At 47.7% G+C, this 26,192-nt stretch overlaps 9 protein-coding genes; 3 read left to right on the plus strand and 6 right to left on the minus strand.

Moving 5' to 3' along the window:
- Nucleotides 1-271: 271 nt before the first annotated feature.
- Nucleotides 272-855, minus strand: GSTUM_00011828001 (uncharacterized protein; the record flags this gene model as incomplete). XM_002842164.2 has 2 exons in its annotated part: nucleotides 272-398; nucleotides 450-855. One exon carries the CDS (start codon nucleotides 853-855, stop codon nucleotides 661-663), a length of 195 nt encoding a protein of 64 aa, XP_002842210.1. The 3' UTR covers nucleotides 272-398; nucleotides 450-660.
- An 11-nt stretch (nucleotides 856-866) lies between these two features.
- Nucleotides 867-1,111, plus strand: GSTUM_00011829001 (uncharacterized protein; the record flags this gene model as incomplete). XM_002842165.2 has 1 exon in its annotated part: nucleotides 867-1,111. One exon carries the CDS (start codon nucleotides 867-869, stop codon nucleotides 999-1,001), a length of 135 nt encoding a protein of 44 aa, XP_002842211.1. The 3' UTR covers nucleotides 1,002-1,111.
- Nucleotides 1,112-1,429: 318 nt separating this feature from the next.
- Nucleotides 1,430-4,027, minus strand: GSTUM_00011830001 (uncharacterized protein; the record flags this gene model as incomplete). XM_002842166.2 has 3 exons in its annotated part: nucleotides 3,508-4,027; nucleotides 3,071-3,346; nucleotides 1,430-3,005 (listed from the first exon to the last, which is right to left on the minus strand). The coding sequence occupies exons 1-3, from the start codon at nucleotides 3,867-3,869 to the stop codon at nucleotides 1,430-1,432; spliced, it is 2,214 nt and encodes a 737-aa protein (XP_002842212.1). The 5' UTR covers nucleotides 3,870-4,027.
- Nucleotides 4,028-8,842: 4,815 nt separating this feature from the next.
- GSTUM_00011831001 (uncharacterized protein) lies at nucleotides 8,843-9,893 on the minus strand (the record flags this gene model as incomplete). XM_002842167.2 has 1 exon in its annotated part: nucleotides 8,843-9,893. The coding sequence occupies exon 1, from the start codon at nucleotides 9,260-9,262 to the stop codon at nucleotides 8,843-8,845; it is 420 nt and encodes a 139-aa protein (XP_002842213.1). The 5' UTR covers nucleotides 9,263-9,893.
- Nucleotides 9,894-11,610: 1,717 nt separating this feature from the next.
- On the minus strand, nucleotides 11,611-13,739 carry GSTUM_00011832001 (uncharacterized protein; the record flags this gene model as incomplete). XM_002842168.2 has 5 exons in its annotated part: nucleotides 13,414-13,739; nucleotides 12,631-13,268; nucleotides 12,506-12,577; nucleotides 12,326-12,456; nucleotides 11,611-12,276 (listed from the first exon to the last, which is right to left on the minus strand). Exons 1-5 carry the CDS (start codon nucleotides 13,608-13,610, stop codon nucleotides 11,611-11,613), a joined length of 1,704 nt encoding a protein of 567 aa, XP_002842214.1. The 5' UTR covers nucleotides 13,611-13,739.
- A 406-nt stretch (nucleotides 13,740-14,145) lies between these two features.
- On the plus strand, nucleotides 14,146-14,998 carry GSTUM_00011833001 (uncharacterized protein; the record flags this gene model as incomplete). Its single annotated transcript, XM_002842169.1, has 3 exons — nucleotides 14,146-14,346; nucleotides 14,413-14,825; nucleotides 14,887-14,998. The coding sequence occupies 3 exons, from the start codon at nucleotides 14,146-14,148 to the stop codon at nucleotides 14,996-14,998; spliced, it is 726 nt and encodes a 241-aa protein (XP_002842215.1).
- A 929-nt stretch (nucleotides 14,999-15,927) lies between these two features.
- GSTUM_00011834001 (uncharacterized protein) lies at nucleotides 15,928-17,179 on the minus strand (the record flags this gene model as incomplete). XM_002842170.2 has 2 exons in its annotated part: nucleotides 16,821-17,179; nucleotides 15,928-16,715 (listed from the first exon to the last, which is right to left on the minus strand). The coding sequence occupies exons 1-2, from the start codon at nucleotides 17,080-17,082 to the stop codon at nucleotides 15,928-15,930; spliced, it is 1,050 nt and encodes a 349-aa protein (XP_002842216.1). The 5' UTR covers nucleotides 17,083-17,179.
- Nucleotides 17,180-21,657: 4,478 nt separating this feature from the next.
- Nucleotides 21,658-23,701, plus strand: GSTUM_00011835001 (uncharacterized protein; the record flags this gene model as incomplete). XM_002842171.2 has 9 exons in its annotated part: nucleotides 21,658-21,862; nucleotides 21,937-21,968; nucleotides 22,051-22,099; nucleotides 22,241-22,291; nucleotides 22,364-22,675; nucleotides 22,747-22,833; nucleotides 22,898-22,944; nucleotides 23,001-23,156; nucleotides 23,241-23,701. 9 exons carry the CDS (start codon nucleotides 21,658-21,660, stop codon nucleotides 23,508-23,510), a joined length of 1,209 nt encoding a protein of 402 aa, XP_002842217.1. The 3' UTR covers nucleotides 23,511-23,701.
- A 556-nt stretch (nucleotides 23,702-24,257) lies between these two features.
- Nucleotides 24,258-26,046, minus strand: GSTUM_00011837001 (uncharacterized protein). XM_002842172.2 has 5 exons: nucleotides 25,252-26,046; nucleotides 25,099-25,183; nucleotides 24,895-24,990; nucleotides 24,615-24,808; nucleotides 24,258-24,538 (listed from the first exon to the last, which is right to left on the minus strand). Exons 1-5 carry the CDS (start codon nucleotides 25,270-25,272, stop codon nucleotides 24,386-24,388), a joined length of 549 nt encoding a protein of 182 aa, XP_002842218.1. The 5' UTR covers nucleotides 25,273-26,046; the 3' UTR covers nucleotides 24,258-24,385.
- Between the last annotated feature and the right edge of the window lie 146 nt (nucleotides 26,047-26,192).

Raw genomic sequence — 26,192 nt, forward strand, 5'->3', positions numbered from 1 at the left:
CAATTGCGGCAAGCATACCGTGTTTAGCACCCGAATATTTGACTCTGAATACGCAGTATGGGCGCTCGGATGCGCACATATAGTTTTTCCATACAAGATCTGATCCTTCTGTTCTGCTATGATGCATCATGCCTAATGCCTGTGCTCGATCACAGCAATTGCCCAACCACCGGGAACACAATGGTCGACAATACGATGCAAACAAATCAGCCCGATACAATTTTTTTATTTATTTATCATAATAATATTATTATTAAATTTTTTTAAAAAACAAACAAAGGAAAAGCCGTGACAGCTTGCACAACCCCCATTTCTACCTCAACCCTGACATGCACATACTCCCCACCACTCCTACTCCTACCACTACCGCTACTCCAACCCCACTGCAGCGCCGACAGCTACGACCACTATTAGCAATAATCTTCCTAAACGGCTTCCCGACAATATACCCGGACTGGGCGTCAATTGCACTTCCACTTCGGTCACCCCCACCGCCCTGCTTATTGCTTGCTAACATTCGACATTCCTCCTTCGGGGGGATTACCCATTGAGCGGGGCGGAGCAGCATCTAGACAGCAGCCTGCGACCTGTTGTCCCTTCTCGAAGCACTCTTTCCCGCCTCCTCTTTCCCCTCTTCCGTGTCGGACTCCATTCCCGGTCCTAGGCCTCGTGTCGTGTCTTTGTTCCCCGCGCACGACCACGACAATGGGTGAGGCTCTGAAGCGCACACGGGGGATCGTGGTCGGCAGGTTTCACCCCAACATGGGGATGCCGAGTTGCGTGAATGTTGGGTTCCTGCCGATGCACCGGTTCTTGATGGGGAGGCAGGGCCCGGGGTTGGCGGTTGTTCCGCATGCCTGGATTAAATGTTGATGGGATGGTGGACGAATTGGGGACTGATAGGAGGTGCTACTTGCGCCAAATGGAGAGTGCTTGGGATCGGCGTAATGATGGGGTGGGTCAAGCAGTCTCCCAGAGGGAGCCAGGAAGGGTGGCAGTGAAATTTGGATTTCATACACGAGGACAGGCCGGATCTGGCTGCGCAAGAGATTCGGGGTATGGCCGGGGAGGTGTTGGGGCAGCCCCGGTGGTAAAACCAGTTAAACACAACAGAGAAGCCACCCATCGATGAATACTAGTCCCTAGTTTCTCTCCAGGAGCTACCACCGGCTCATTTTCGCAACAAACCTACTCGTAAAGAAAAGAAGAAAAAAGAAAAAAAAGGGGAAATGATCAATGGAAATAAGCCGAATAAACCCATTAGGATAGTCTTGGTATAGCTACGCCATCAAAGTGCAGAGAAAAGTCTCGAACAAGTCATAAAAATAAGGAAGAACATTCCCCGAAAGAGATGAAATAGGAAAAAGCTAGGTATAATGCTATTGAATCCAGATATTGCTCAAGCAGAAATCCCGGTAAGAAACTTGTTCTAGTCAAACCTCACAATTACAATCCGATCACCAATTGGCTCCTCCAAGATCTCTCCCTTACGCCGAAGCTCTGGTTCCTTCCCATATACCCAGAACTTCTTGTTCATTTTATCCATGCGTGTTAGAACTCTATCACGGGGGGCTTCATTGAATCCTGGGACCGGCAGCTCAATCATACCCCCCTCGGACGGAGTCAAGCTGTCGTCAGTGGATGTGTAGGCATCATCCCTGACCCTTCCTAGGAATCTGGATTTCCCCTTCTTTGGCACTTGCTTTACGGGCTGAACATCATGGACAGCGATCTTCCGACCGACTTCAAGTTCAACTTTATACTTGGTCTTCATCAGCACCCCTGGAGGCCTGAAATCTCCATCATTCACTCCAGGGACAGGAGGGTAGACGGTATGCTTTGATGGGTCCTCGAGAAAGGCCTTCCCATGCCCCCCACTCGCATCAACCTCGGGGTCCAACACGAGCATCCCAGGAGACATCTTGCTAAAAAGCGCGTAGACCTTCTTGTTGATCTTCTCTTGGTTTTTGACCCAAAGGTAAGGAGGATAGTTTCCAGACTCGTTCGCCCCTTCAAGTGTGTCAAGTTCAACGTCGGGGGGAAGAAGTTCCAACTGATTAAGGAAATTTTGCAAGTCGCGAGGTCTTGTATAGTATGTGGGAGTTGGATAAACGTCTTCATAGTCAATCTCGCCATTCTCATTGGCGTAGGGGCTAGCATTGCTATCGTGAATAATATTATCAGGAATCACTGCCCACTCTCTTCCGTTACGCCAATCCGAGATTGCGGAAGGTTGAATTGGAGATGGGCGAGCAGTGACGACCCATGTTACCATGTTGACCGATTCACCCTCTTCAGTAACGCCGGGTATGCCGAGATCACCTTTCATTCGCAGTCTGACGACGTCTTCGTCAGGATCCCAGGCAAACTTGCCAGAGGGTCCAATTTTGGATCTTTTGAAGTTTCTAACAGTGGTTCCGTCGTCAAAGTCGACCCAAAATGATGACCTGGTCAGACCATTGGTAACTCCAGGGAACAATCCAAGGCTGCGTAGAACAACTCGTTTGATGACAGAACACTCACTCCAGGTGCCATCTGCAGGACTAAACTGTGGAACAGCATGCACTTCAACCACAGGGCGACGATCTGCGCTAGGGGGTAGGAAGCCTAGGTAGAAAACCTTGCCACGAGTATCGGGGGCAATCGAGAAGGAGCTGGGTTGGGGATAAAGAGCCTTCTTCCTAATCGTGAAATGATGTCCTGCCTCAGCACCATCTGTGTGTTGGGAAATGGCTGAAGTGAACGAGAAGCGTTTGTTGAGCTTACTCGAGGATTTTCCAGCCCTCGGGAAAATGTATCCTTCCAGCCGCTGCTCAACAAGATCGAATTCTGCGATAGCATAGAATTCGTTGAGAGCAGTCTCTATGATGAAAGAATCACGTTCAAGCCATGTATGGAGCAGTTTTCCACGGTCCTGGGGGCCAGTGGAGAAGACAGCGCAAAGGCTATGAGGATGCTGAAAGAAAGTTCTCGGTGGCAGAGGAGGCGAGGAGGAGGTACCCCAGCTTGAAACACCATACTTCAGTCTCAGAGATATGAAAGAGTTATGTGGGGAGCGGAGGAAACATACGCCCAGTTCAACCAGGAGAAGAAGCCAGAGCCTTCGCCAGCAATGGCCTGAGAGTTGCGACATTCTTGCGGCTGAGGGTGGACATGCGCTTCTCCAACTACCAACAGCATCCCACGATTTGTCGACATACGAATACTCTCACCATCCCTAAGAAGTATACTCTCGGAGCGTTTCATAATGCACTCCCCAAGCTCATTACAGAGAGTGATGACGGTATCGGCAGCAGCATCATCCACTGGGTGACTTAGATCCTTGATCACAATAACACCACGGGAGCTTTGAGACACAATCTCACGTTAGAGCCGCACCTACATGGACGAAGGCGCAAGAGAGCAAAAACATATAAAAAAGAGAGAGAGAAGGAAAAAAGAAAAGGAAGGCCGAGCAGGCGAAAGAAAACAAACAAACGCACAAACACACGAAGTGGGATGTTATACCGTTGATAGATCAATAGATTCTGAGTAGAATCCACAAGGAAGCCATTGGTCAAGCTAGTAGAAGCACGCGCTACCTTTTCGATAATTTCAACGCGGGAGGGCCTCCCTTGCTTCCAGTTCATGGACCTGAAGTAAGCAGCGTCAAAATCTTTTCTAGTCCGTCGCATTTTACTGCACTCTGAGGACAACGGAAAGTAAAGTTTGTGGGCATAATGACACACTTCTTCTGAAGTGAAGTAGTTGTAGAAAGCTCGAGAGACTAGCCTCAGAGCAATCACATCACGCGATGAGAGAGACTCCAGGACAAACCGGCACAGCTCCGGGGGAATGGTAACGAGGGTTGGTCCCTTCGGAGCAGACATGACGAAGGGATAGACAGTAGGGATAAGGAGAAATGGGCAGAGTGGAATAAGAAAGGAAAAGGAAAACAACAACGAGGAAACAAAGGAGGGAGATAAGTCGCTCAGAGAGAAGAATCAAGCTCCTATAATGTTTTTATGTTGTGAGTTTGTTGCGTGAGGGAGGCCCGGGAAGCCTCACGATGATGGAGTGAGAAATCACGAAGGTGCATGCGAAGCGAAGGGCCGCTGGCTCCGCTGCTGCCAAGAGAAATTGAGATGGAAATCAGATAAGATAGTAAATTAATTCACCGAAAACGGCAGATCTTCAGTCCCAAGGGAAACACTAACGAGAAAGCGGTAGCCTACCAAAGATTTGGTATGTTAGCCGATGGCCAGGAACAGAAGCTGCTGACGTGAGCGCGCGGGTATGTATCATACCATAAACACTCTTGAAATTCGCTATCAGATTACCAGCGGGTGTCAGCCCACGATAAGTTTAGTTTGGCAAGTTAACAGAGTTGCGAATACCAGTTAACGAGATCAAACAGGGATAGGCGGTTCATCGCAGTCTACTCGCAACTCCAGAACACCACCAACTTTGAACGCTTGGTGCAGAACTGCCACAACTGCGCACCTAAGCTCTTCTATGAATGCCTTCAAGTTACCACTCTCTAGAGATCTGGAGAAGGGTTTTTGAAAGTATTAATTTGGGCAGGAGCTAGGCTGATTTCAAATTCGTATGGAGCTTTCACAGTTAACAGACAAGAGGCCAACCATAGCAAGTAATACCTTGGCATTATTCTCCCCAATTAGAAGCCAGACGCACATCACTACCGTGTTAGGAAATAATGGACATCTTCGTAAGCGACTTTGAATCGTAGTACCGTACCCGAGTAGTCTACACACGAGTATCACCATGATTTGTCCCAGGCAATGAGAATAGGGAAACGGGGATTCGCGGATATACCGTACCTATATATTGTAGCGGAAAATCCGTGCATACGGTACTGAGCGTCCATACGAGTATAAATTCACAACCCCTGTTTCCGGGTACGGTACTGTACGACTTCTTAATGTCAGAGACAAGTAACACAAGTTGATTTGGAGTGTCAGGAGTTATTGTACCGTGTACGAGTACAGTACTCGAGTACAACACAGCGACCGATCCGCTCCTTCTCCCCGCCGGTGCGCCAGCCCACATTACAGTCTGATTAGGCGTCGCGCAGACTCGCAAGTCTTTGCAGTCTGCCTGGTCGAGATTTTGTTTGTAGTGCCTAAATTATCTTCTGTGCGGGTACTGGCAGATGGAGAATCTCGTAATGCTGAAACAGACCGCGAACCGGGGTTGTCCTTTCTTTATTTCCTTCTTTAGTCCTCTCTCCTTTGTTTTTCATTTCTCCTTTCTTTTCTCCCTCCCTCGCTCTCTCTCTTTCCCCCCCCCCCCTTTGTGGAACCCCCACAACGTGCGTTTGCACTCGTAAGGTAACACCGGAAGAATACCTGTAATCGCTTTCGCCTCTCCCGCAGGAGACGGTTTTGACCGAAGAAGAGTTGCCATCAGGCAACAGCTTAGCTTCGTCCCAAGGCTTAATCTGCCGAGAAACTTAAAAACGGTGTGCTAAAGTAGCACCCGCTACAGTGCCCGCGACACTGCTGCAGTCACCAACCTTTACCCGCCCGTCCGGTGCGGTAAAGCGCACCATCGGGACAATAAGTTCTAGCGGCTTGTGCTCTACTGTACTGTAGGTACTACGCGTAAAGGCCCGCTCCTGGCGCCCCCTTGCAGCTATTTCTTCCGCCCCACACGATGGGAACCTTTTTCCCAGCCTAGGGAAGATGCACCCATCCAATGAGTGGGTGGGATTAGAGGGGTGAGATAGGGGGGCGAAGGGGGGGGGAACTGTTCGTAGTGTTGAAGCGCTTTTGGAAAGGACTGTTATTGCATGCCATCTAGATCCAAACAAAAGGTCCAAATTTCGGTGGTATGCGATTGCAGCCCGTTTTAAAAGCTCCTCGACATTGACAGTGGTGGGGGCTGTAATACGGCACTCTACTCTCGCAAATCAATTGATCTTGCAGCCTGTAGCACATACACTGGAGGTATATGCGTGGCCTACTCCACCACAAAATTTGTTTGCCAAACCGCTTGCAACGAGGGGATCTACTATCCCAATACAGGAGCACTGCGAATCTAATTACCTATCAAATCAATCACACAGCAGCTGAGCAGCCGCTCGAATGGAGTGAACGACGAACAGCTTCGTATCAGGCATGTGTAGGCTAACCTCACATATAGAGTGCTGTGCAGATGATTCCTACCGAAAACTGCCATCTAGTACTGTACATGGTTGACTGCTACAAGCCAGCCTATCGTATACTTGGGATGCCACTGTGCAGGCCCAGAATGGTTCGTGATGCAATCCTGATTGACTCGCCTTGGCTTGCTAGCGGTCACTAAATTGGACAACCAGATCCCCAGGTTGATAAAAGTGAGCAGTTAGCAGAGGAAGGAGGTCTAAGAGCACTGTGTACTGCTTACTGTGTACTGTGTGAACTGGTAGGAAGCGTTGTGCATGTCAAGCATGGCGGAGCTCTGGATGGTTTAATTGCTCCTCCTGAGACCCAGTGGCCGGCCGTAACAGGTACATGCTTGATCGGGGCCCCGCTCAGGTGCAAGCGCCCAAAACGGATCTTCATCTGCTCTCGTACCATACGTAATACCAGTGGCATCAGTGATTACGCACCCCTTCCGATGGCCCTACACCAGCAGTAGTACCACTTTCTGGGCCCCGAGACCTTCCAGCAGGAAACACCTCGTGACTCCACGATCCCTAGAGGGCAGTGGCAATGGCAATGGGCCCAACGAGAGAGTTTTACGCATCTCCAACTATCGGAATGCCAGTCATCATCAGTTCCTCAACTGGAGGAATGATGCAGTGCAGTTGATTGTGTGCCCACTGCTGTGTGTGCCCACTGCCCAATGTCTGCTGGAACCCTACTGGGAATCGAGGCACCATACTAAACCCTCCGTTTCTCTCGCGTAGCGCGGTAGGGGTAAGTATGTGCGTGGCCGGATTTGATCAATGTCTATCGTTCCTTGACACACGCCCGCTAGAGCAATTCGCAGACCCTAAATCATTACCCACATAGACGGCCCCACCCCGCAACTCCACAGGGATCCAATGAGAGCCCGAAGCACATTGGATGCAAGTTCCGTGATGCTCTGTCTTGTGCGCCGAGAAGGATTGATGGAAGCTGAGCTCAGGCCTGGCCTGCACTTGAGATAAAGTTGACAGTGATCACCAGAATCATAGCTCCAGCACCTAAGCTCCCTGCAGCCAGTAGTGTTGCCTGATTAGGCGATTGGTGGTTCAGCTGCAGGGAATACAAGCAGCCCTCCGAGGAAATTTCTGGAAAATAACCTGCAACCGGAGAACCGTTGAGCGGCGGAAAACGTGTCATCACATTAAAACCACAGCATTGTATAGAGAGAGGCGTGTCATGTGGATCTTCGGGGAGCCTTTACTCCCCCTCGTTCCTTCCCTGCAAGAGACCAGGATGTGATTTCAGTGAATTTTCACCTCGGAAGGCACTACTCTAGCTTCCAGGTTCCAGTGATTGCCTCTCTCTATCACATTATCCGCATCCCGCTACGGGAAGGAAGGAAGCCATAGCTCAAATACGAGATGCATCCATCACTAGAACTCGCCAGCAAGGACCGGTAGTTATGCAGTGCTTTGGGGGCGGATGAATCCTGCCCAAAGTTTTTGTGCGCATTGTGGCTGGGTAGAAGGGTAAACAGATAGAAGGGGGGTGTAATCATGGTACATAAGCCCTGAAACATATAACTCCTAGCACATATTATGATACTGGCGATACCAATTAGGACGTGTGCATGATACGTTCTGCGCCTTGGACTCTATCTCTCTCGTTCTCTCTCCTCTATCTCTCTTCTTTTTTTTTTTGTTCTTTTTTTTTTTTTTTTTTTCGAGGGAGTGAGCCTGGACGGAGAGTAGCGATGAATTGGATGAGCAGTGAGTGGATCTGCATGTAGAGGATAAAGTGGCACGCCCCAAAATCCCCACCAGCATGAGCCTAGAACAACTCTAGCATTTTCTGGAGAATGAAGGCATGTATCATACCGGTGCGAGGGGGAAAGCCAAGACGTAAGAACATTAAAAAAAATAAAAAAAAATCCCCGCCTCTCACCCTTTTTTCCTTCTTAAGGAATTAAGACTCAGTGCGGGCTACTCGAGTACCGGTACTGTACTGTACAGTACCTGAACGGTTGTTCCTACCACACGACAGAACAAGACGGCGGGTACTCTAAGTATTCGATTAATAGATGTCTCACCGTAGGGAAAGCGATACCGACATACGCTTGGGCAGCCTCGAACCTCATACGGTATTGGTATCTACTCCGCGTTGTCACCAGATGTGCCAATCGACTGTGGACCCTATTACTTAATGAGCGCGTATTGTAGACGGTGCAGGAATTGCTTCTATTCTGGGAAATAAAATAAAATAAAATGTGAGATTAATTGTAGGACTAGTTAATAAAATCAGTCGGATGAAGGGGGGTGGGGGGTTGAATTCAATAACAGGAGGTGCCGAACGAGCGGATACACAGGGCAGGATGGATGGATAGAGGGATGGTGTGAAAGAGGTGGAGACGGGCCCGCATCGAGAGCCGTCCTTGGACTTTTGTACGGTATCCAAGTTAAGGGTATATGCATGCATGCCCAGGGTGCAAGAGGGCAAGGGGAAAGGGGGAAAAGGGGGATGGATAGTGCGGTAGAGGGACCGATGAGCACCAATGGGGGGGAAAATTGGCTCTGAGATGGCTCCTGGAGCTCCGGGGAGGGGGGGATGCATCCGTACTGTACAATTATCATACAGTGCGTGGGATGTTGAGGGAAAAATTACCCCCACGCCACAAGGGGAAAAAGTCTTTTTCGTATGATATAATACCCCACCGGACGGCATTATGCGATTCAGGCGCTGGCCCAGCACAATGGGAGAGCCGACGAGTGACCTTTCAAGAAAGGGGCTTGCTGTAATGCTAAACATTTCTGCTCGAGTGCCGCATCCTTTTCTCTCGACTTAACCAAGATCCTAGTTCTATCACAATCATAAACAATCCAATTCAACCCTCGCTCGCTCAACCCACCGGCAGGAGGGTTCCAAAGGAAACCCTTTGTCGGGGAACGCCAATCATTAAGAGAGGATGGGAAAATAAGAAATTCGATTCCAGGCCCCCGGGTCAGCTGTTTTACATTTCCCTCGTTTACTTTTCCTTCTCCCGGTACTGTAACCAGCCCCCTCCCCCCGCTTCGACTATTTTTGCTGTGACAAAAAGCCCGGTGGTTCCGGATATAGGCGCAATTATATGTGAAAGTGTGACAGCCATACATAAAGCCATGCCAGAGCAATGACTACTTGGGACTAAACACCGTCTCCACTCAGTGCCCCGGCAATAGTTGGTTCCCGCGTTCCTAGATGCTGGAACCACAAGTTCCCACCATACTGGCTTGGATGTCCCGAGAAGCTGGGAAAGACCGGCACATCGCCAACGCTGCCATGCCCTTTTCTGGTACTGTGCGGTACATACCCTTCCACCCCTTGTCGTGACATTATCTCTCCCCACCCTTACGGGTCACACCCCGGTACCGGTCGCTAGTACAGCCCCCCCTCCCGCTAACATAACCTTACCAACCCAGGCATTCTACGAGTAATCCAACACACAAAACCCAAGCGCAGTCGAAGAAATGAAATGAAAAAGCGTGCGGAAACGAGAAGAAGAAAAAGAAAAGAAAAAGAAAAGAAAAGGAAACCACCAAGGGCGAAATGCAGAAGATACCAAGTGGGGCACCGGTAATGGGGGTAAATACCGGTATAAAATAAACCAAAAGTAAAAATATAAGGCGATTCCAGAAAAGGGAAACTCTACACTAGAGTAGTGGCCTCATTCCATGCCCCGTCCTCGAACAAGACGGGTTGCACAATTGTCCGTCCCAGTCACCATGTTCCGCTCCAGCATCCCTCTCTTTCCATGTCTAGGTCATATGTACTTGATCATCCTTTGTTGATAGCCAGCCAGCTGCTATAGTTGAACGTTGTGTAAATCGAACATGAGCGACTTTTCTTTGCGCTTTGGCCGCGATGTTATTTATTTACGCCGTCCTTTGCTAACGGTACGGATCCAGCCCATGAATGAAGCAAAGAACGAGTGCAAGTACATGTATGCGTAATGCGAATATGGAATGAAAAAATAAAAGAGGAGTTTGGTTGCCCTATCATGGGCCACCATGGATATCCCCTTTTTTCCCTTTCCCTCCAGGGTATGGTACCCCTCTCCCTACATGACCCCAGCCTATTGGGACCGGAGCTGTGGATGGGGAAAAGATGGACATTGGCGGTGATCAAGAGATACCCCATGTGTCACCAGGGTAACTGGCGCTCACCAACGTGCCTTGGGTAGATTTGCCTCCACTATCAGCAGCTGGGGCTTAACCCCTCCCCTAGAGAAATGATATAAAGCCAGAGGATTAGGACATGGTTAGAACATCAGCATCTGCAGCTCTCTCTCCGAGACCCAATTACCAATATAGCCCCCTCAGGCACTGCCGATTTCTTCCCTCCCTCCCTCCCTTCTCCAAAAGCCTCTTGGGCCGAACTCTCAATTCCAAACTCTCAATTCTGGGCTCTCAGATCCAAACCAATGGCCCCAACAAACCCGTGCTCTCATTCAGCGCAACGAACATCGTCTATGCATATAGCCACGCAGGTGAGCTGCATCACTCAGTCCGCCAGCGTGCCTGTTAGGCCGTATGTCGCGAGAGTGATGCTTTCGGAGATCCGTAGGCTACGATACGTAAGCTCGGGTCTCTCTCAGTTAGAGGCGTACGCATGCAGCTCCAATGCCCGGGAGCTAAACACTTCGGCTATACAAATACACGATTTTGTCGCCGAATCATCAGACGAAACGCCTTTTGAGAGATTCCTAGCCTGGGATCCGGTGGAAGATTCAAACGTCGTGTACGCGAGGCTGGCAACTGCAGAGGCTGTCAGGAGAGCCGTCGCCGCCGCCGCCGCCGCTGCATTGAATGCTCTTCCAGAATCAGACGAGCGCGAAGACGATGCGGCAGAAGACGAGCAGGATGGCAGGGAAGACGACGGTGTTGACGAGGAAGGAATGAACGACGATGGCACCGACAGTGACGACGGTGGTGACGATGACGACGATATGGGAGGAATTCAAATCGGGGGGAAATGATTAACCGCATTTTTGCTGTGATACCGGCTAAATCTTGTTAAATTTATGGGAGACCTCCTCTAGCTTTATTCATTAGTTGGCTTTGTGTTTTTTTCCTGTCTTCGGAGTCCTGCTTTTCCTAAATATTGTCACCTGTCTGTTAGAGCATAATGAAGAAATACACCAATATAACAAGTGCTATGCGGGTTCCTCACCAGAGATTAACAAGCGGAATCGGTTTATTTTGTTGGCAGGTTTGACAGTATGTTGATATACCGTTGATAGTCATATGCTAAAAAAAATGTATAACAAATGGGGACTCAAAACCCAAAACTCCGTGTATTGATAAAATTAATAGACTTGCATGATTGAATCGATTGTATGATACTTGAGCAGTGAGGAAGAAACGAAAGAAAAAAGACAGCCAGTTCACCCGGAAACCCCCCACCATGCAGAAACCCGAAATGAAATAGAAAGGAGAGATATTCACTTTCCGTCACCGATTGTTTAGATATCTATCTCAATGCCAAAATCATAATTCGCAATGACATCGTCGACACTGGCCCCCAGTCTCCCTCTTCCCTTCGTAGAAGAGCTAAGAAAACCAACGCCAGCGGGGCTGGATTTCGACTCTGTATCAGTCTGTGAGTCTCCGCTAGCGTTCTGAGAGTCCCCCCCTTCCTTTTTACCCCCATCCAGATTATGCCTGGTTTTGGCGACTGTTTTAACCCGCATGAAGGGGTTATGGACTGCAGCGGTCCTGGCTGCTCTCTTCTCTTCAATCTCAGCTTTGCGTATCTCGGCAACATTCTTTTTGCGATTCACCGCATTGAGTTTTGCTAGGCGCTCCATCTGTGATTTGGGAACTACAAGACTCTTGCCATGTTGATCGCCAAGGTCCTGGAGCTCCTTGTCAATACGGGCAACTTCAGCTTCATCTCCCTTAAGCTGCGCGGACTCGCGGGCGTCACGCAAACGCCCACGCTTGAGGACTATATTGACAGTATCCACTTTGTCTGAATTGCGTTTTCGAATCATCTCGTTGACTTCGTCTTGGGTAAGAACACGATTATCAAGTTCACGAAGTTCACGGGATTTTTTCTCCAACAAAGATAGGGGCGGCATAGCACAGTGGTCAAATTCCATTTGTTTCTTGAACCGGTTCAACTCGGCCTTCAATATGTTAGTTTACTGTTACGGACGCGATCGCAAACAAGCATACCTCAGTAATTGGGCTGTCTGACATGAACTCCATACCGAAACTTCTCTCCGCCAATCCTTGCGAAACACGTAAATGTTGATCGGTGCGGCGTTTGCCGTCGAGCATATTGTAATATTTTCCACTCACAAAACCTAAAAACGATATTAGAATAAAGGAAGAAGAATCGAATAATCAATTCACCTTTAACCCAGCCAAGACGATATGATGTAGTTCCTGTCTCTCTATCAAAGAGGGATACACGGACAAAGCAATCTGGGGAACACATTAGCGCACAAACATATCTCCCATCACGTCTCCGGAATTACCTGTGACCACTTCCTCGAAGCCAGGATAATCGCAAAGTTTTGCTAACCCAGTTCTGCCAATCCTAGCTTTATTTACGTCCGCAAGAACGATATCTCTATCATCCTCTTTGACGTAAATCTCTTCGTTATAGCCAGCCTTATCTTCGTCATCTTCATTGATACTCCTCCTCCTTGCTCGAGCATCATCTTCGTCGCCGGTTTGTTTGCCGGACCCGGCAGCACGAGTGATACGCTCCTCCCGGATCTTTTTGAGCTCATCCAGCTTACCCCTCTTGGTGGTTTCTTCGGTCTTTTTAGGCATACTCTTGGTCCTAGTGGATCTGCGATTGGCCCCAGATACAGATGTTCCGTTCGCCGTGTCGGCTGTATTCCTCGATTTGAGCAAGTTGCGAAGGTGACGATCCTGTTGAGCACGTTCGATCAGACCAGCACGCTCTGCTAGCAAAGCCTCTCGATCGATCTCATTCATTGCAAGTAACGCTCTCATGTCTGCCTGATCCTTGTATTTGCCTTCCAGTGGGTAGAGATCCTGGACGCTATCTTCCTCGTCGGAGGAGGATTCGAGATCCATAGATTCTTCAGCCTCAGATCGAAAGCCTTCCTCCGAGGAAGACGGGGCATCTGACAGGCCTGAGGAGCTGTTAATAGAATCATCAGCTCACCTTCAACAGTGGATAATGTGTCCTCGGGATAGCAAACGGCCCCCAAAAGGGGCGCAAAGAGCTAAACAAGAACATAGGAAAAATTTTATGTCCATGCCGAAAAGGGGGAAAGTATACTCACTCTTCGTTGCCTTTGTCATCGCTGTCCCTTCTTGTTTTTTTCTTGTTTGTCTTTCGAACGGTAGGCTTAGCTCTCTTTTTCGCGGGAGAGACAGAGTTTGGCGAGGACGTTCGTTTACGGCGTGGAGGTGAGGAAGGCTTGAAATCGTCTTCATCTTCCTCACCCGCAAGCATAAGTAGCTCGTTGTCGAGAGACATGGTGAGAACAAGTATGTGGGTGAGAACCGGTAGTAGAGCAGGGAAGAGATAAAATATAGAAGACAGAGATTAGGGAGGGAACTCTGGTAGTCGTTGCTAAGGTCGTATTCCTTCCTGGTGGTTGTTGTGGCCAAGGTTGTGTTTGCAAGGGCGGTGATGGAGAAAAGAAACAGGGAGGCGCGAAGTTGTCGAGGGAACACAAGCACGGTACGGTAGCGACGAAGTAATTTACGGGTACCATTGTTAAACCGGTTAAAACAGAGCCGCGGTTGGTTAGAAACCACAATGCCCTGATTAGTCATTCAAAGGATTAAGTGGGAAGAAGAACCGTAGCTATCTTACCGTACCGATATTTATTATAAGTATTCGCATAAGGAACAATTGATGACGTTGAAATCAATTGCACAGTATTGTACACCCTCTTTACTCCCATCTCCTCTTATTTACCTCCCTTTCTCGGAAATATCCCGCAGGCCAAAAATAAGAAGCTCGCTCCACCCCACTCCTCCAGATATCCCCACAGTAATAGGCTATTATGACGACCAGAAGACTCACCTCTTTGTTACCACATTTACGATGCCAGCGACGATCTCAATTTCCATACACCGGTACCCCCTCCTCCAATTTACAAGCTCATCGACTAGCATCAACCAAAGCTGCAAACATCTCGGAGACCGAACCTAGCTCGAAGTCACGGCCTCTCACCGAAGAGGAGCGAGAATTTCTTCAGAGTGCTGTGAGCAACCCCCTCCAACATCAATACCACCCAATTCCTTTAATGTTTGCCTAACTCCATTTTCAGATTCGTGTGAATCAAGCCGGTGAACTAGGGGCCAATCTCATTTACGAAGGGCAATATGCAATTCTAAAGCGTGACCCCCGCCTCAAACCTTTGATCCGACATATGTGGGATCAAGAAGTTCACCACCTCGAAACCTTTAACAAGCTTGTTGCCAAACACCGTATCCGCCCCACTGCATTACGCCCACTATGGAATGTAGCGGGATATGCTCTAGGGGTCGGAACGGCCCTTCTTGGCGAAAAGGCAGCAATGGCATGTACGGAGGCTATAGAAACAGAGATTGGATGTCATTACAACGACCAACTGAGGACACTATTGGATATGCTCAAGGATGATAAGGATTTGCTCCAAAATGGTGAATTGAAACAGCTCATAGACACTATCAGGGAGTTTCGAGACGATGAGTTAGAGCAGTGCGTTCCTTTACTCGACGTCTAAACCCTCAAAGTATTATTACTAATGAGAGCTGTCTAGCCTTGACACTGCTATTGAGCACGACTCGAAGGGTGCTGAAGGCTACGACGTCCTTTTCAATGTTATCAGAGTTGGATGTAAGGCTGCTATATGGCTCAGCCAAAGGGTTTGATATCCGAACGCTCTCAAAACTGTGTCATATTTAGGCTCCAACTCGTAATACTGTAGACGTCCATTCATTGTACGGGTAGTATATTTTCCCATCCCTATGCAATCCCTCGTGCCGCCATGGCAAAGTCCCGGCATGTGCAATGCCAGTGCAACTGCCAACAAATAAGCAATGGGCGACCGTAAACAACCCAAATTCGGGCCAACAAACCCCACCAGCAAAACTTACGTAGAATTTGGTAAGAGCGCCCCCCCCGAGTATGCCCTTCTCCCCGGTATTGTTTGTAGAAGGATCCTTAGACTACCGATATACCAATCTTGCCGTGCTCATCTGCTCCGGAGCACTCATTCCAGATCCGGCGGTATGATATAATCAACAGGATTAAGTAATCAGAATGCCAAAAAAACAAAACTTCACACATACAATGGCTTGGTAACTATACAAAACAAATGTTTGATTACTCGAGCACTACGGAGCATTATCTCCTGTTCCAGTTGAGGCGGCAACCCGACATGTTTCTTCCCCCGCAACCCCATCGCCGAACACTCGGTCAAAGTATTGCTACCATATACCGTAGACCCCGTCTCTTCCTTCCCACGGGCTCTGAAACCGAAGCCTTAAAATGTATCATACCAGTACCGGTATACCTGCAAGCTGAAAGACAACCCATTATCCGCCCCGGTGTCAGGGATGTCCATATAGTACCGCAAGTAAGCAGAACATGAATCATAATCAGTCGTTCGAGCTCCAGCCCCGGCCGAAACAACCCAAGTTCAAGAAGTGCAAACAATCCCCGAACACAAAAAACGAGTTGACGACATGCTGAAAGGCCCGGCAACTAGCAGTGGAGATCGAGGACCTTCACAGATACAAACTATAACGGTGCAAACAACCTTATTGCTACCACGTACAGTACCATTTAAGCGTCTATACTAGTTTTTCACTCCAAATAGCTCTATAATCTTGTCAATAGTGGTATTTCCACCACTTATGATGACCCCCAAATTCACATCTTTTCCCTGACCGGGCTTCTGCACAACCTCTCTGAACTCTTTGTTGTAGAGTGCCACAGCGACCGGCACAGCAGAACTAGGTTCGATCAAGACCTTCATCCTCTCGACCACCAACCTCATAGCCAACTTGATCTCCTCGTCACTGACGGTATACACACCAGAAACGTAGCTTTTATCGCTGATAACCCCCCAATTAACCAAACCAACCGGAGTACGTAGGCCATCAGCTATGGTCAGGCTCTCGACACTACCCACCCTCTGCCCATCCCTCAAACCCCTCCAAGCATCATCCGCACCCTCCCTCGGCTCCGCTCCAAAAATCTTGACCCCAGTCCCCTTACACGCAACAGCAACGCCGGCAAGCATTCCCCCGCCCCCACAGGGTGCAATGATCGCATCCAATGGCATCCCGAGCTCTTCCGCCTGTTCAGCTAGCTCCACCGCCATAGTGCCCTGTCCAAGTACGATATGCGGATGATCGTAGGGCGGCACGAGCACCGCTCCCGTCCTCTCCTGGACCACCCTAACCTCAGCTTCTCGCTCCGCAGATGTGGATCCCGAAAAGACCACCTGCGCTCCGTATCCTTCCGTCGCGGCGATCTTAGACGGCGTGGATATGCGCGGCATGACGACGCAGCAGGGTATCTTGAAGCCTCTTACCGAAGAGGCCTCTCTTGCCGCAAGTGCGAGCGCTTGCGCATGGTTACCTTGATTTTTCCGTTAGTTTTGAGCTCCTCCATTAGGGGTTTGGGTTGGTTGGTTGGAGGGATAGAGAGGCAATGAGGAGGGGGGGCGGAGAGGGAGGGAGCAACCCGAACTGTGAGTCACAACACCCTTTCGCAATTCCTCGTCCGTAAGCCGGGCGAGGGCATGTGTTGCTCCGCGAATCTTGAATGCGCCGATCTTTTGGAGATTCTCGCATTTGAAGAGTAAATTGACGTTCATATCACCCGATGATGCGAGCTTTGATAGTGTCGTGGAGGTAAATACAGGAGTACGGTGGATGCGCGACTTGATCAATGCATGTGCTTCTAGCACGGATTCTCTTGTAAGTGGAAGCTGCGCTAACGACATTGCTTTTTTTGTTTCAGACTTTCAGAGCTTCCCAGTCTTTCTTTCTTTTTCCCTTTCCTTTATCTATCGCCGGTATGCTCTCTCTCAAAGCAGTGACAGAACAGGGGGGGGTGTACGAGTACGGTAGTGCAGGGACGAAAGGTTGCTGGTGGTGATGGTTGCCATTCTCAGCACGGACCCTCTAGTCTTCCTTTCAGGGAGGGGAGGTCACAATTGAGTTTTTCGACAAGGGTCTAGACATCTCAAGAATCATCCGGTGTCACTCGCGTGCGGCTACAGGGGGGATGATCCTATGGTGCGCGCACCAGGCACATTTTCTATCAAGCTCCAACACCCCTCCCCCTCCCCCCCCCAAAAAAGCCTTCGTGCATGCATTACCAATATTAACTTCGAGAACCATTTCCACCACTATTCTCTCAGGCATTCCAAAGATACATAAGAGACAATGGACGTGTTAATCAATACGTAATGTCCTAGTTATTATTTTTCTTTTTCTCATCTCCCCCTCCTTATATAGCACGGGAGCGGTATAGTCAGTTCTTTTTATTAGCATATTCGTAACCGGGCGATGCATTCTCGCTCGGCAGCTTTGCCTTAGCCCTAACGCTTAGGCCAACTGCTGGGACTGCAACCGCGTCCACCTCAACGACAACGGCACCCGGCAACGCCGGCGAGAAAAAAAAAAAAGGGATACACACGTCAATTATTATAAGGCGAGCTACGAGTACAGTAGATAACAGACAGCAAATAAATGAAGAGAAAAAGAAAAGAAAAAAAGGGTTCGACGGATCGGCTTCCCGTAATGCGGTCTCCACCACTACACATTAATTGAGCATCCCTTCGCTCACGCGGACGGCAACAAAAAGATCGTGGTGGTTGGACCCCGCTGAGCCCTGCTGATACCCGGTCCTAATCCCAATTACGGGTTAGTGGATTCAAGTATAGGGATGCAAGTGGAATGCTAAAGAAGAAGCATGGAGAAGATGGAGGATTGAGTATCTGCAGGTTTCTAATACTATCACCTTGCCTTTACTTTCTGCCAATGCAGTGTTTTTTATAGTTTGAAGCCTGAATGACATGTGCTGACTATAATGGAGCATGCAAGAGCTTATCAATTGCTATAACAGGTATAGTATTATTTTTTTTTTTTCTTCCACCAAAGACTTGGAACATGTTCAGCTGATAGACATTCTACTTTGCTGAAGAGGACATTGCAGGATGGTACAAGTACTTGCATATTATTATTATTATTATTATTATTATTATCTAAAAAAGAGCGCTATATGGTTTATTCTATACTTTTAAACTAATATATAGTTTGCAATTGTCTATACATTTTTATCTACATATCGCTTTTTTATTAGTTGTATATGATGATTTACATACTTCTAACCTGTATTGGAACATAAAATAACAACAAATGTCAGCATAAATTACAGTTAATAAATAAGAAGTTTCAAGCGTTAGTCCTTTTCCTCTCAATATTATAATAAGGAAAAATTAGACTAAAGGCTTACTGTTCTCCTTTCTTTAATACTTAAAAAACACATCATAATATTATTATTAACTAAAAGTATACAGTTTAGTTAAGTTAGTTCAAAAGGAATTATAAAATACTATTAAAGAGATATAATTTATGCTACTATCAAGCAAGTAAAAGTTATTACCTTATATTAATTATATTATTATTTATAAAATATATTATAAAAACAGAGTGAAAGTACTATTATATAATGCTACTTTAGTTTGTGTTTGAAAGAAGGTTATATGTTTAGTTTATATCCCATTATTTATATATATAATAATATTATGGTACCACATATAGGCTATAAAGTTTAACTCTACAATCAAACTTGGTATCATACTCCTGGTTAGCTCTATCGTGCTTCTCTAGTAGAAAATTCAACTTAATGGACCGTCGGTTCCTTGATTGAATATTTGCCCTTTTTTTTTTTAGGAGCTATCCTATCATTTCTCCTCTTTCTAAACGTTACTCTCGGACTAGAATATCTCTCCGGCGTTTAAAAGACAATATTTCGCTTATCAGCCTAAAAAGTAGATAGGCTTGTTGCAGTGTTGAGATCGCCCAAGTTCTCAAACTCCCGGCGCGCCACCGGCTGTACCTGAAAACCCTCGATTTAACATGTTTGACCCCAACGCAAGGAAACCCCTGAACAAAGAAACTCGAAGACTCTCTAATAGTCGTACTCTCATTGCGATTCCGCTCGATTGGAGAGAAAAGGAAAACGTGAAAAGGAGCGGTTCGGGTAAACCGTGTCGGTAGTCATTTCTCTAGTCCTGAGCGAGAATGCCTTCCCATCACTCGAATTTATACCCAAAGCTCTGTGTTGAAAATGGCAGTTAAGTACCCGTAGCTCAGACTGGAGGCTACAGTGGTGTGCGTACCTCTCAGATGAGGACGCGTAAGCAGTGAAAAGTTTTCACCTTATTTCTTTCCTATTTCTTTTCTTTCTTTTCCTTCTTAACAAGAAGAACAACAAACTCCACTCCACACCTCTTGTATGAAACTCTCCTCACTCTTTGTTCTCTACTCTTCACACACATACAATACAAGGTTCCCTCATTACCATTAGAGCCAACTTAGTCCACTGCGTAAAACCCACCTTTCAGTCATTACTGTTGCAACGACAACCGGTTTTATCCTGTCTGTCGTCCTCAATTTCCAACACTCTGACCCCTAATTACTTTTCAATGAACCCCTCAAAACGCTCCGACCGCAATTTACACCCTCTCGCGCCCATAAACGTGCGCGAGCGGGCTAGCACGGGGCCGGACAGGGTCCCCGGAACCCACGCGCATTCACCACATCCTCCGATCCACCTACCTCATCCACTTTTCGCCCCGGTGAGGCATTGTGTGATATTGTGAATTATATTAGCGGTTTTATCGGGATGCCCAAGAAAGCTAACGAGCGATAAAAGGGAGACCTAGTGCGCCCGGTAATGGGTCTGAGTGGAGTATATAAAGCGGCATAATGGCCCGGGGTGGCCGTACTCGCTGGTGGATGAATTTTTTACGCGAAAGCTTTTTTCTTGGTGGGAATGCACGTATGTTGGCGGATGAGTAAGTGAGTGGGTTTTGATGGGATATAAGGGCCATGATACCCTTTTGTTTATTATATTTTTTGTTGTTTCGATTCAGCTTTTTTTTCGCTGGTGAGCTCCTGCAGAGCGATGCCGTGGAGTTCTGGGGGTGTACCTTGGGCGCTATTAGGGAGATATTCTTTGAAATGATGTGTTTACTCGTCTCGCACCTTTTCCTAGTCTTTTCAGTGGTCTTTTGGCTTTGAGTTTTCATCCGCTCGGCAGCGTCCGGATGGCACCACCCCCGATGACCAGTTTCCCGAACATGGGAGCTGACCGCTCTATCTGGGAGAGTATAACTTGCCTTGCCTTGGGGATTCTGCTCCCACCTCGCCTCGCACCGTTCTATCGCGTCTGGTGGAGATTCGGAGAGGTTTAATCGGTTGAGGTTCATTGACCGATCAGGTCAGGTATGACATTATCATGTTTGGTAATGGGGAACCCTCACCCTCCACTCCCACTTGTTTTCCAAAAGACACTGACGGTTTAGCGATGTCCCTACGTCTTCTTAGTCCATGGGTGAACCTCTGACTCGGGGATTCGGATAGCAGGGAAAAATCGGAGCTCAATAGGGGGCCTCAGATTAAGCGAATGACAGCGTATGACGGAATAATGAATTTTCAATTTTTCTGAAAAGCGTTAGAATCACAAAGCCAAAGAAAGGCTTCTCCCGGAAAGACAAATTGCCTTATGACACCCAAAACTCCCGCAGTCTTACCGGCCGAGAAAAAACCCTTCCGTCACCAGTTATCACTGCATCCCCTTGAACTGCACCTCGAAAAGATGTTTTTTGCAGAAGTCTTGGCTCTACCAATCAATCATCGCTTGCTTATGATAAGATCTATAATACTCGTAAATCAAAGGTTTTTAACAGCAGTTTACCTGGTTTGGACCCTTCGGGGCCAGAATTGAGGTCAGAAAACGATGCCTTTTAGCCGGCTTGAAGCCTCGATGGCCCTAAGGAACGATCAATGGGGAAAGAACTATGATATCATATTTTTATCTCCTTAACCGCTGGTAAGACGAGAATAATTATTATGTTAATATCCGTTATGCTCGGGTATACTGTACGAGTACAGTACTGGAGTATCCAGAAGACATAGATTTAACCCTTGTTTCTATAAGTGTCATACCCGGTGAAATGTTCAGGTACAGTGCAGAAGAGGGTATTATTCTGCAGGTTAACCTAGCTCAACTGTTCAATAATTTTTCCCATGTATATAGGTGAACCACTGTGCAGTACTGTAGCGGGTTAAGTTAAGTGAAAGAAGGAAAAAAAAGACCCCCCACGGTGGTAGGCTTGTGCGACTGTCTTGGCTTTCCTTCCCCGTAGCCATCTCGGGTTGGAAGAGAAAGAAAAAAAGTCCCTCCAAACCACCCAAGTTTTTTTTTTTCATTGATATTTGTTTTCCTCGACATTTCTTTCTTCATCTCTGGTCACTCTATACCCTCCCTTCCTCCAAAATACCCAATGGCTTCGCGCACTTTCACCAGGGTATTGCGCCCTTTCGTTTCTCGTCAATTTGTCGCTCCCGTACAGAAGAGGACTATTATCACCGCCTTTAGTGCTGCCAGAGCCACTGCCGCTGTCACTCCCCGTTTCGCTGGCGTGTCCGTTCAGCAAAAGAGGGGTGTTAAGACAATTGACTTTGCCGGTGTCAAGGAGGAGGTTTACGGTTAGTTATATGTGATGATAGGGGTTCCTTCTTGGGGGTTTGTGCTGACTTTTTTCTTTTTCTTCTTTGCTCAGAGCGTGCGGATTGGCCTAGGGAGAAGCTTCTCGTGAGTCTCTTCCGGCTTGATTCTTTATCGTGAATATTTTCAATTGAGGTATTCATGTTTTGTTCGTTCTAATTGGAAACAGGATTACTTCAAGAATGATACCCTCGCTTTGATCGGTTATGGATCTCAAGGTTTGTCTTGTTCTGTTAATTGAACAAGAGGAAATGGGCTTTTTACCTCCCCTCTTATTGTCAAGCGCCCTTTGGGAGGATTAGGCTTCCCGGGTTTCTCGTATCAGAGATTGTACTGACGAAAGAATCCTTGAGGACTAGGCCATGGACAAGGTCTCAACCTCAGAGACAACGGTCTGAACGTCATTATCGGTGTGTCCCTCGATCTCTATCTCTATGCTATCGCAAAAGGAAAAAAAAAAAAGGCTAACATTTACATCATAGGAGTACGGAAAAACGGTGCCTCTTGGAATGAGGCCATCAAGGATGGATGGGTGCCAGGAAAGAATCTCTTTGAGATGGACGAGGCCATCAGTAAGGGAACAATAATTATGAACCTTCTCTCGGATGCCGCCCAGTCCGAGACGTGGCCCGCCATCAAGCCGCAATTGACGCAGGGGAAGACCCTGTACTTCTCCCATGGGTTTTCTCCCGTGTTCAAGGATTTGACGAAGGTTGAGGTGCCTACTGATATTGATGTTATCCTTGTGGCACCCAAGGGGTCTGGGAGGACTGTTAGGACTTTGTTCAAGGATGGTTTGTTTGCTTGCTGAGAAGAGGGGGTGATAGTGGGAGAGAAGAACGAGGTGACTCATGTTTTCAGTTAGGCCGTGGTATCAACTCTTCTATTGCCGTCTGGCAGGACGTTACCGGCAAAGCTAAGGAGAAGGCTATTGCTCTTGGTGTTGCCGTCGGTAAGTCCCACACTCTTCAGAAATATATCGCCATACCACGGGTACTGATGCGCCACTGCTACAGGATCCGGATACATGTACGAAACCACCTTCCAGAAGGAAGTCTACTCTGTAAGCATCCCCAAAACAACATCTTGCCCTAAACAACCAACACCAGCTGTGTACAGGACCTCTATGGCGAGCGCGGCTGCCTCATGGGCGGAATCCACGGCATGTTCCTGGCGCAATACGAGGTCCTTCGCGAGCGCGGACATTCCCCCTCGGAAGCATTCAACGAGACCGTCGAGGAGGCAACTCAATCTCTCTACCCATTGATTGGCGGTGTAAGTCCCCTTCTCTCCCCCACTGCACCCACCCCCCCCCCAAAAAAAAAAAAACCTAGGTAACAATGAAATGAATCGGAATAGAACGGTATGGACTGGATGTATGCTGCCTGCTCAACCACTGCCCGCCGCGGCGCCATTGACTGGACCAATAAGTTCAGGCACAACCTGAAGCCCGTCTTCAACCAACTTTATGATTCCGTCATCGACGGCTCAGAGACTAAGCGCTCGCTCGAGTACAATTCTGACCCCGAGTATCGTAAGAAGTTCGAGGCCGAGCTTGAGGAGATCAGGAATATGGAGATCTGGAGGGCTGGGAAGGCTGTTAGGTCTCTTCGTCCTGAGAATAATTAGATTTAACTACGATATGGCAGGTAGGTTAGCCAGCTCGCTAGTCAGTGCAGTTCTGGGGGAGAAGTTGAAAGGATGAAGGTCAACTTGTGTTTTCATATTCTACCCATCTTTCTTTTCTTATTACGGGAAGGGTGGAAAGTGGGAGTGTTTGGCGGGGGCAAAAACAAAAAAGCATTTGATTTTTCGGGTTCTCTCTCGCTCCCCTTACTGCAGCAGATTGATATCGTATATCACGTGGGTTAGTGATTGGAGAAGACTCCACCTCTACATATCATACCATACAAAGCCCCTCATTTCATCCTATCAGGGCTCATAAAGCAGTGATTCAGCAAACATCGAACAAGTATGAATAGATTCCATCCGTCATGCCAAAAACATTTGAGGGGAAAAAAAACAAGAGATGGCACAATCGCACGATCTGCAACACCCGATCCAGGACCCTCATACAAAAAGACAGAGAGATAAGAGTGAAATTTGCAAGGAGAAGAGGGGAGAGGAAAGAACACACGAATAATCGCTAAGTCTGATGAATTTCGACCATGGCAGAGAAACAGTTCCCTTACGTATGGACGTCCGGTGTTCAGGGCAAGCAAAACGAAAGGAGGAACAACAGAAGCGAAGTGATACCCCCCGCCCTTACCCCCTTCCTTAATTGCCATGACCCATCGGTTTCAAGAAAGAGGTTTAAAAGAAAGTCTAATTGAACATGTAATGGCCAATCAACATTGACAACAAGAGCTGCATAAGTAAAAGGAACTTTCAATCAATATTCTCTAGGTAAGCTAGGAGGAAAAAATGAAAGAAATAAGAGTAAAAATAGAAAAGGCTAGCTAGAAGAAGAAAAAAAGAGAGCAGGCAGGCAGTCACCCGTCTATCTATTTTAGAACCCGCTCAAATTGAACATTCTTAACATAACCTCCATTCATTGAGTTTTTGACATTCCTCTTGAAGTTTTCGCGAGTGAGCCGTAAGTCCTCCGCGGCTTCCTTGTTGAGTGGATCGGATGGATTAGGTTCTAGGAAGAGGAACTATATCGATGGAAATATCAACTACTGTTAATTCTGGTTCCCAAATATACTATATGTCTGGGAGGGATTTAACTACCTGTAACCCAACAATAACAGCATTAAGATTCAATACGGGCTTCCAATCTTCTCTCAAGATATTCAAGCAGACATTCCCGTCAAGGTCAATGTTTGGATGATATATTTTCTGTGTGCACTTAACCTTCGGGGGTTCGTGCGGGAAGTTGCTATTGATGGCAAAAGTAAAGTTGAATGAACCGCACTTGTACATCCCTAATAATAATCCCAAAAGAAGGTTTAGAAAACCAACAAGCCCAATGAGGACATAAGGACAGGTTTGAATAGATGAGTGGACAAACCTTCATCCGGCTCAATAGTCAACGTAAAGTTCAAGATATCTTCGGGGTCAGGCATGTGCATCCTGATAGTTGGAGGTAAAGATAATTCTGACAAATCTAGCAAGAGAAGGAAAAAGCATAAGCAACAACCCCGACCAGATCATATAAGCCGCTAGCCCCGATAAGAGTCACGAGAGTGATAAGAGGGGGAAAAAGTATAGAAACCTTTCTGAGCCCTCAACTGAGCAGCGGTAACCTTTTTCTTCTTCTGCCCGCCCTCCGCGGCAGACGCAGCCTGCTGCTGTTGCTTCTGTTTCTATCGGTCAGCACTCACTCCGCACCAATAACAGGAGAAACAGGAGGAGGAACCCCTCATACCATAGACCAGATTTTCAACATCTTTCCAAGTACGCAGGGTATTCTAGTAGCAAAAACAAACAAGGGATACGATAGCAAATAAAGGAAAGGAAAGGAAAGGAAAAATCCGGGAGCAGGGGAAGTGTGTATGATAGTGAGATGGTGAGGTAGATAGAGTGGGTGGATATGGGAAAGCTATGGGTTGGCGAGTAACAGACGTGATTATGGTAATGGGAGCCTTGGTGGCGCTAAGGGTTCAGCAGCTGGTACCCGTTGGTTGATCTTGTTTGGTTGCTGTGCTCTCTCCCTCTCGTTCGGCGCGGAGTGGGCGAGTGGGCGAGTGGGCGAGTGGGCGAGTGAGGGAAGCGGAGCCGTTGATAGAAGGTGATGAGAATTGTGACGTGGGGATACGATGGGTAGCAGGTGGGTAGGTAGGTTTGATAAGTAGGTAAATATTGTCGTTGGGGGTGTTGCCCGGTTACAGTGGTAGGGTTAAGTGGCGGGGAAGTGGTTAAGAAGCAGTGGGAGGTTTGGAGGGAGGGGGGAAGGTTTTTGGGTTGATAGGAGTTTATTGTTCTCGGGGGTGCGGTGGGTGGTAGTGGTTAGTCTAGTTAGTTAGACTGAATCAGGTGGGGCTTAAGAATGGAATACCGGGGGAGTGGTAGAGAGTGACAACCACATCAGGGCCGCGGGGTGCCGTGACTTATAGTATGATAGCAGTAGAATCGAAAAAAGGGTTCGGGTGGAGAGAGTAGGAACTTTCTGCTAAAGAGTGTGCCGATGCCAAAAAGTGGATGTATGATATCGTACCTGTATGATATAATACAGTACCGGTACTCGTAGAGAAAGGTCCACAGATGACTCGACAGTCTCGGGGAAACTCAACGTTTTTTCTCTTGAAAGGGCAACGGCCCAAGCGCTTCTGGGCCGAAGCTTAGCACGAAATGAGTCTAGAAATGATG

Source organism: Tuber melanosporum (genome assembly GCF_000151645.1).
Source record: "Tuber melanosporum whole genome shotgun sequence assembly, scaffold_91, strain Mel28".
Taxonomy (NCBI): Eukaryota; Fungi; Ascomycota; class Pezizomycetes; order Pezizales; family Tuberaceae; genus Tuber; species Tuber melanosporum.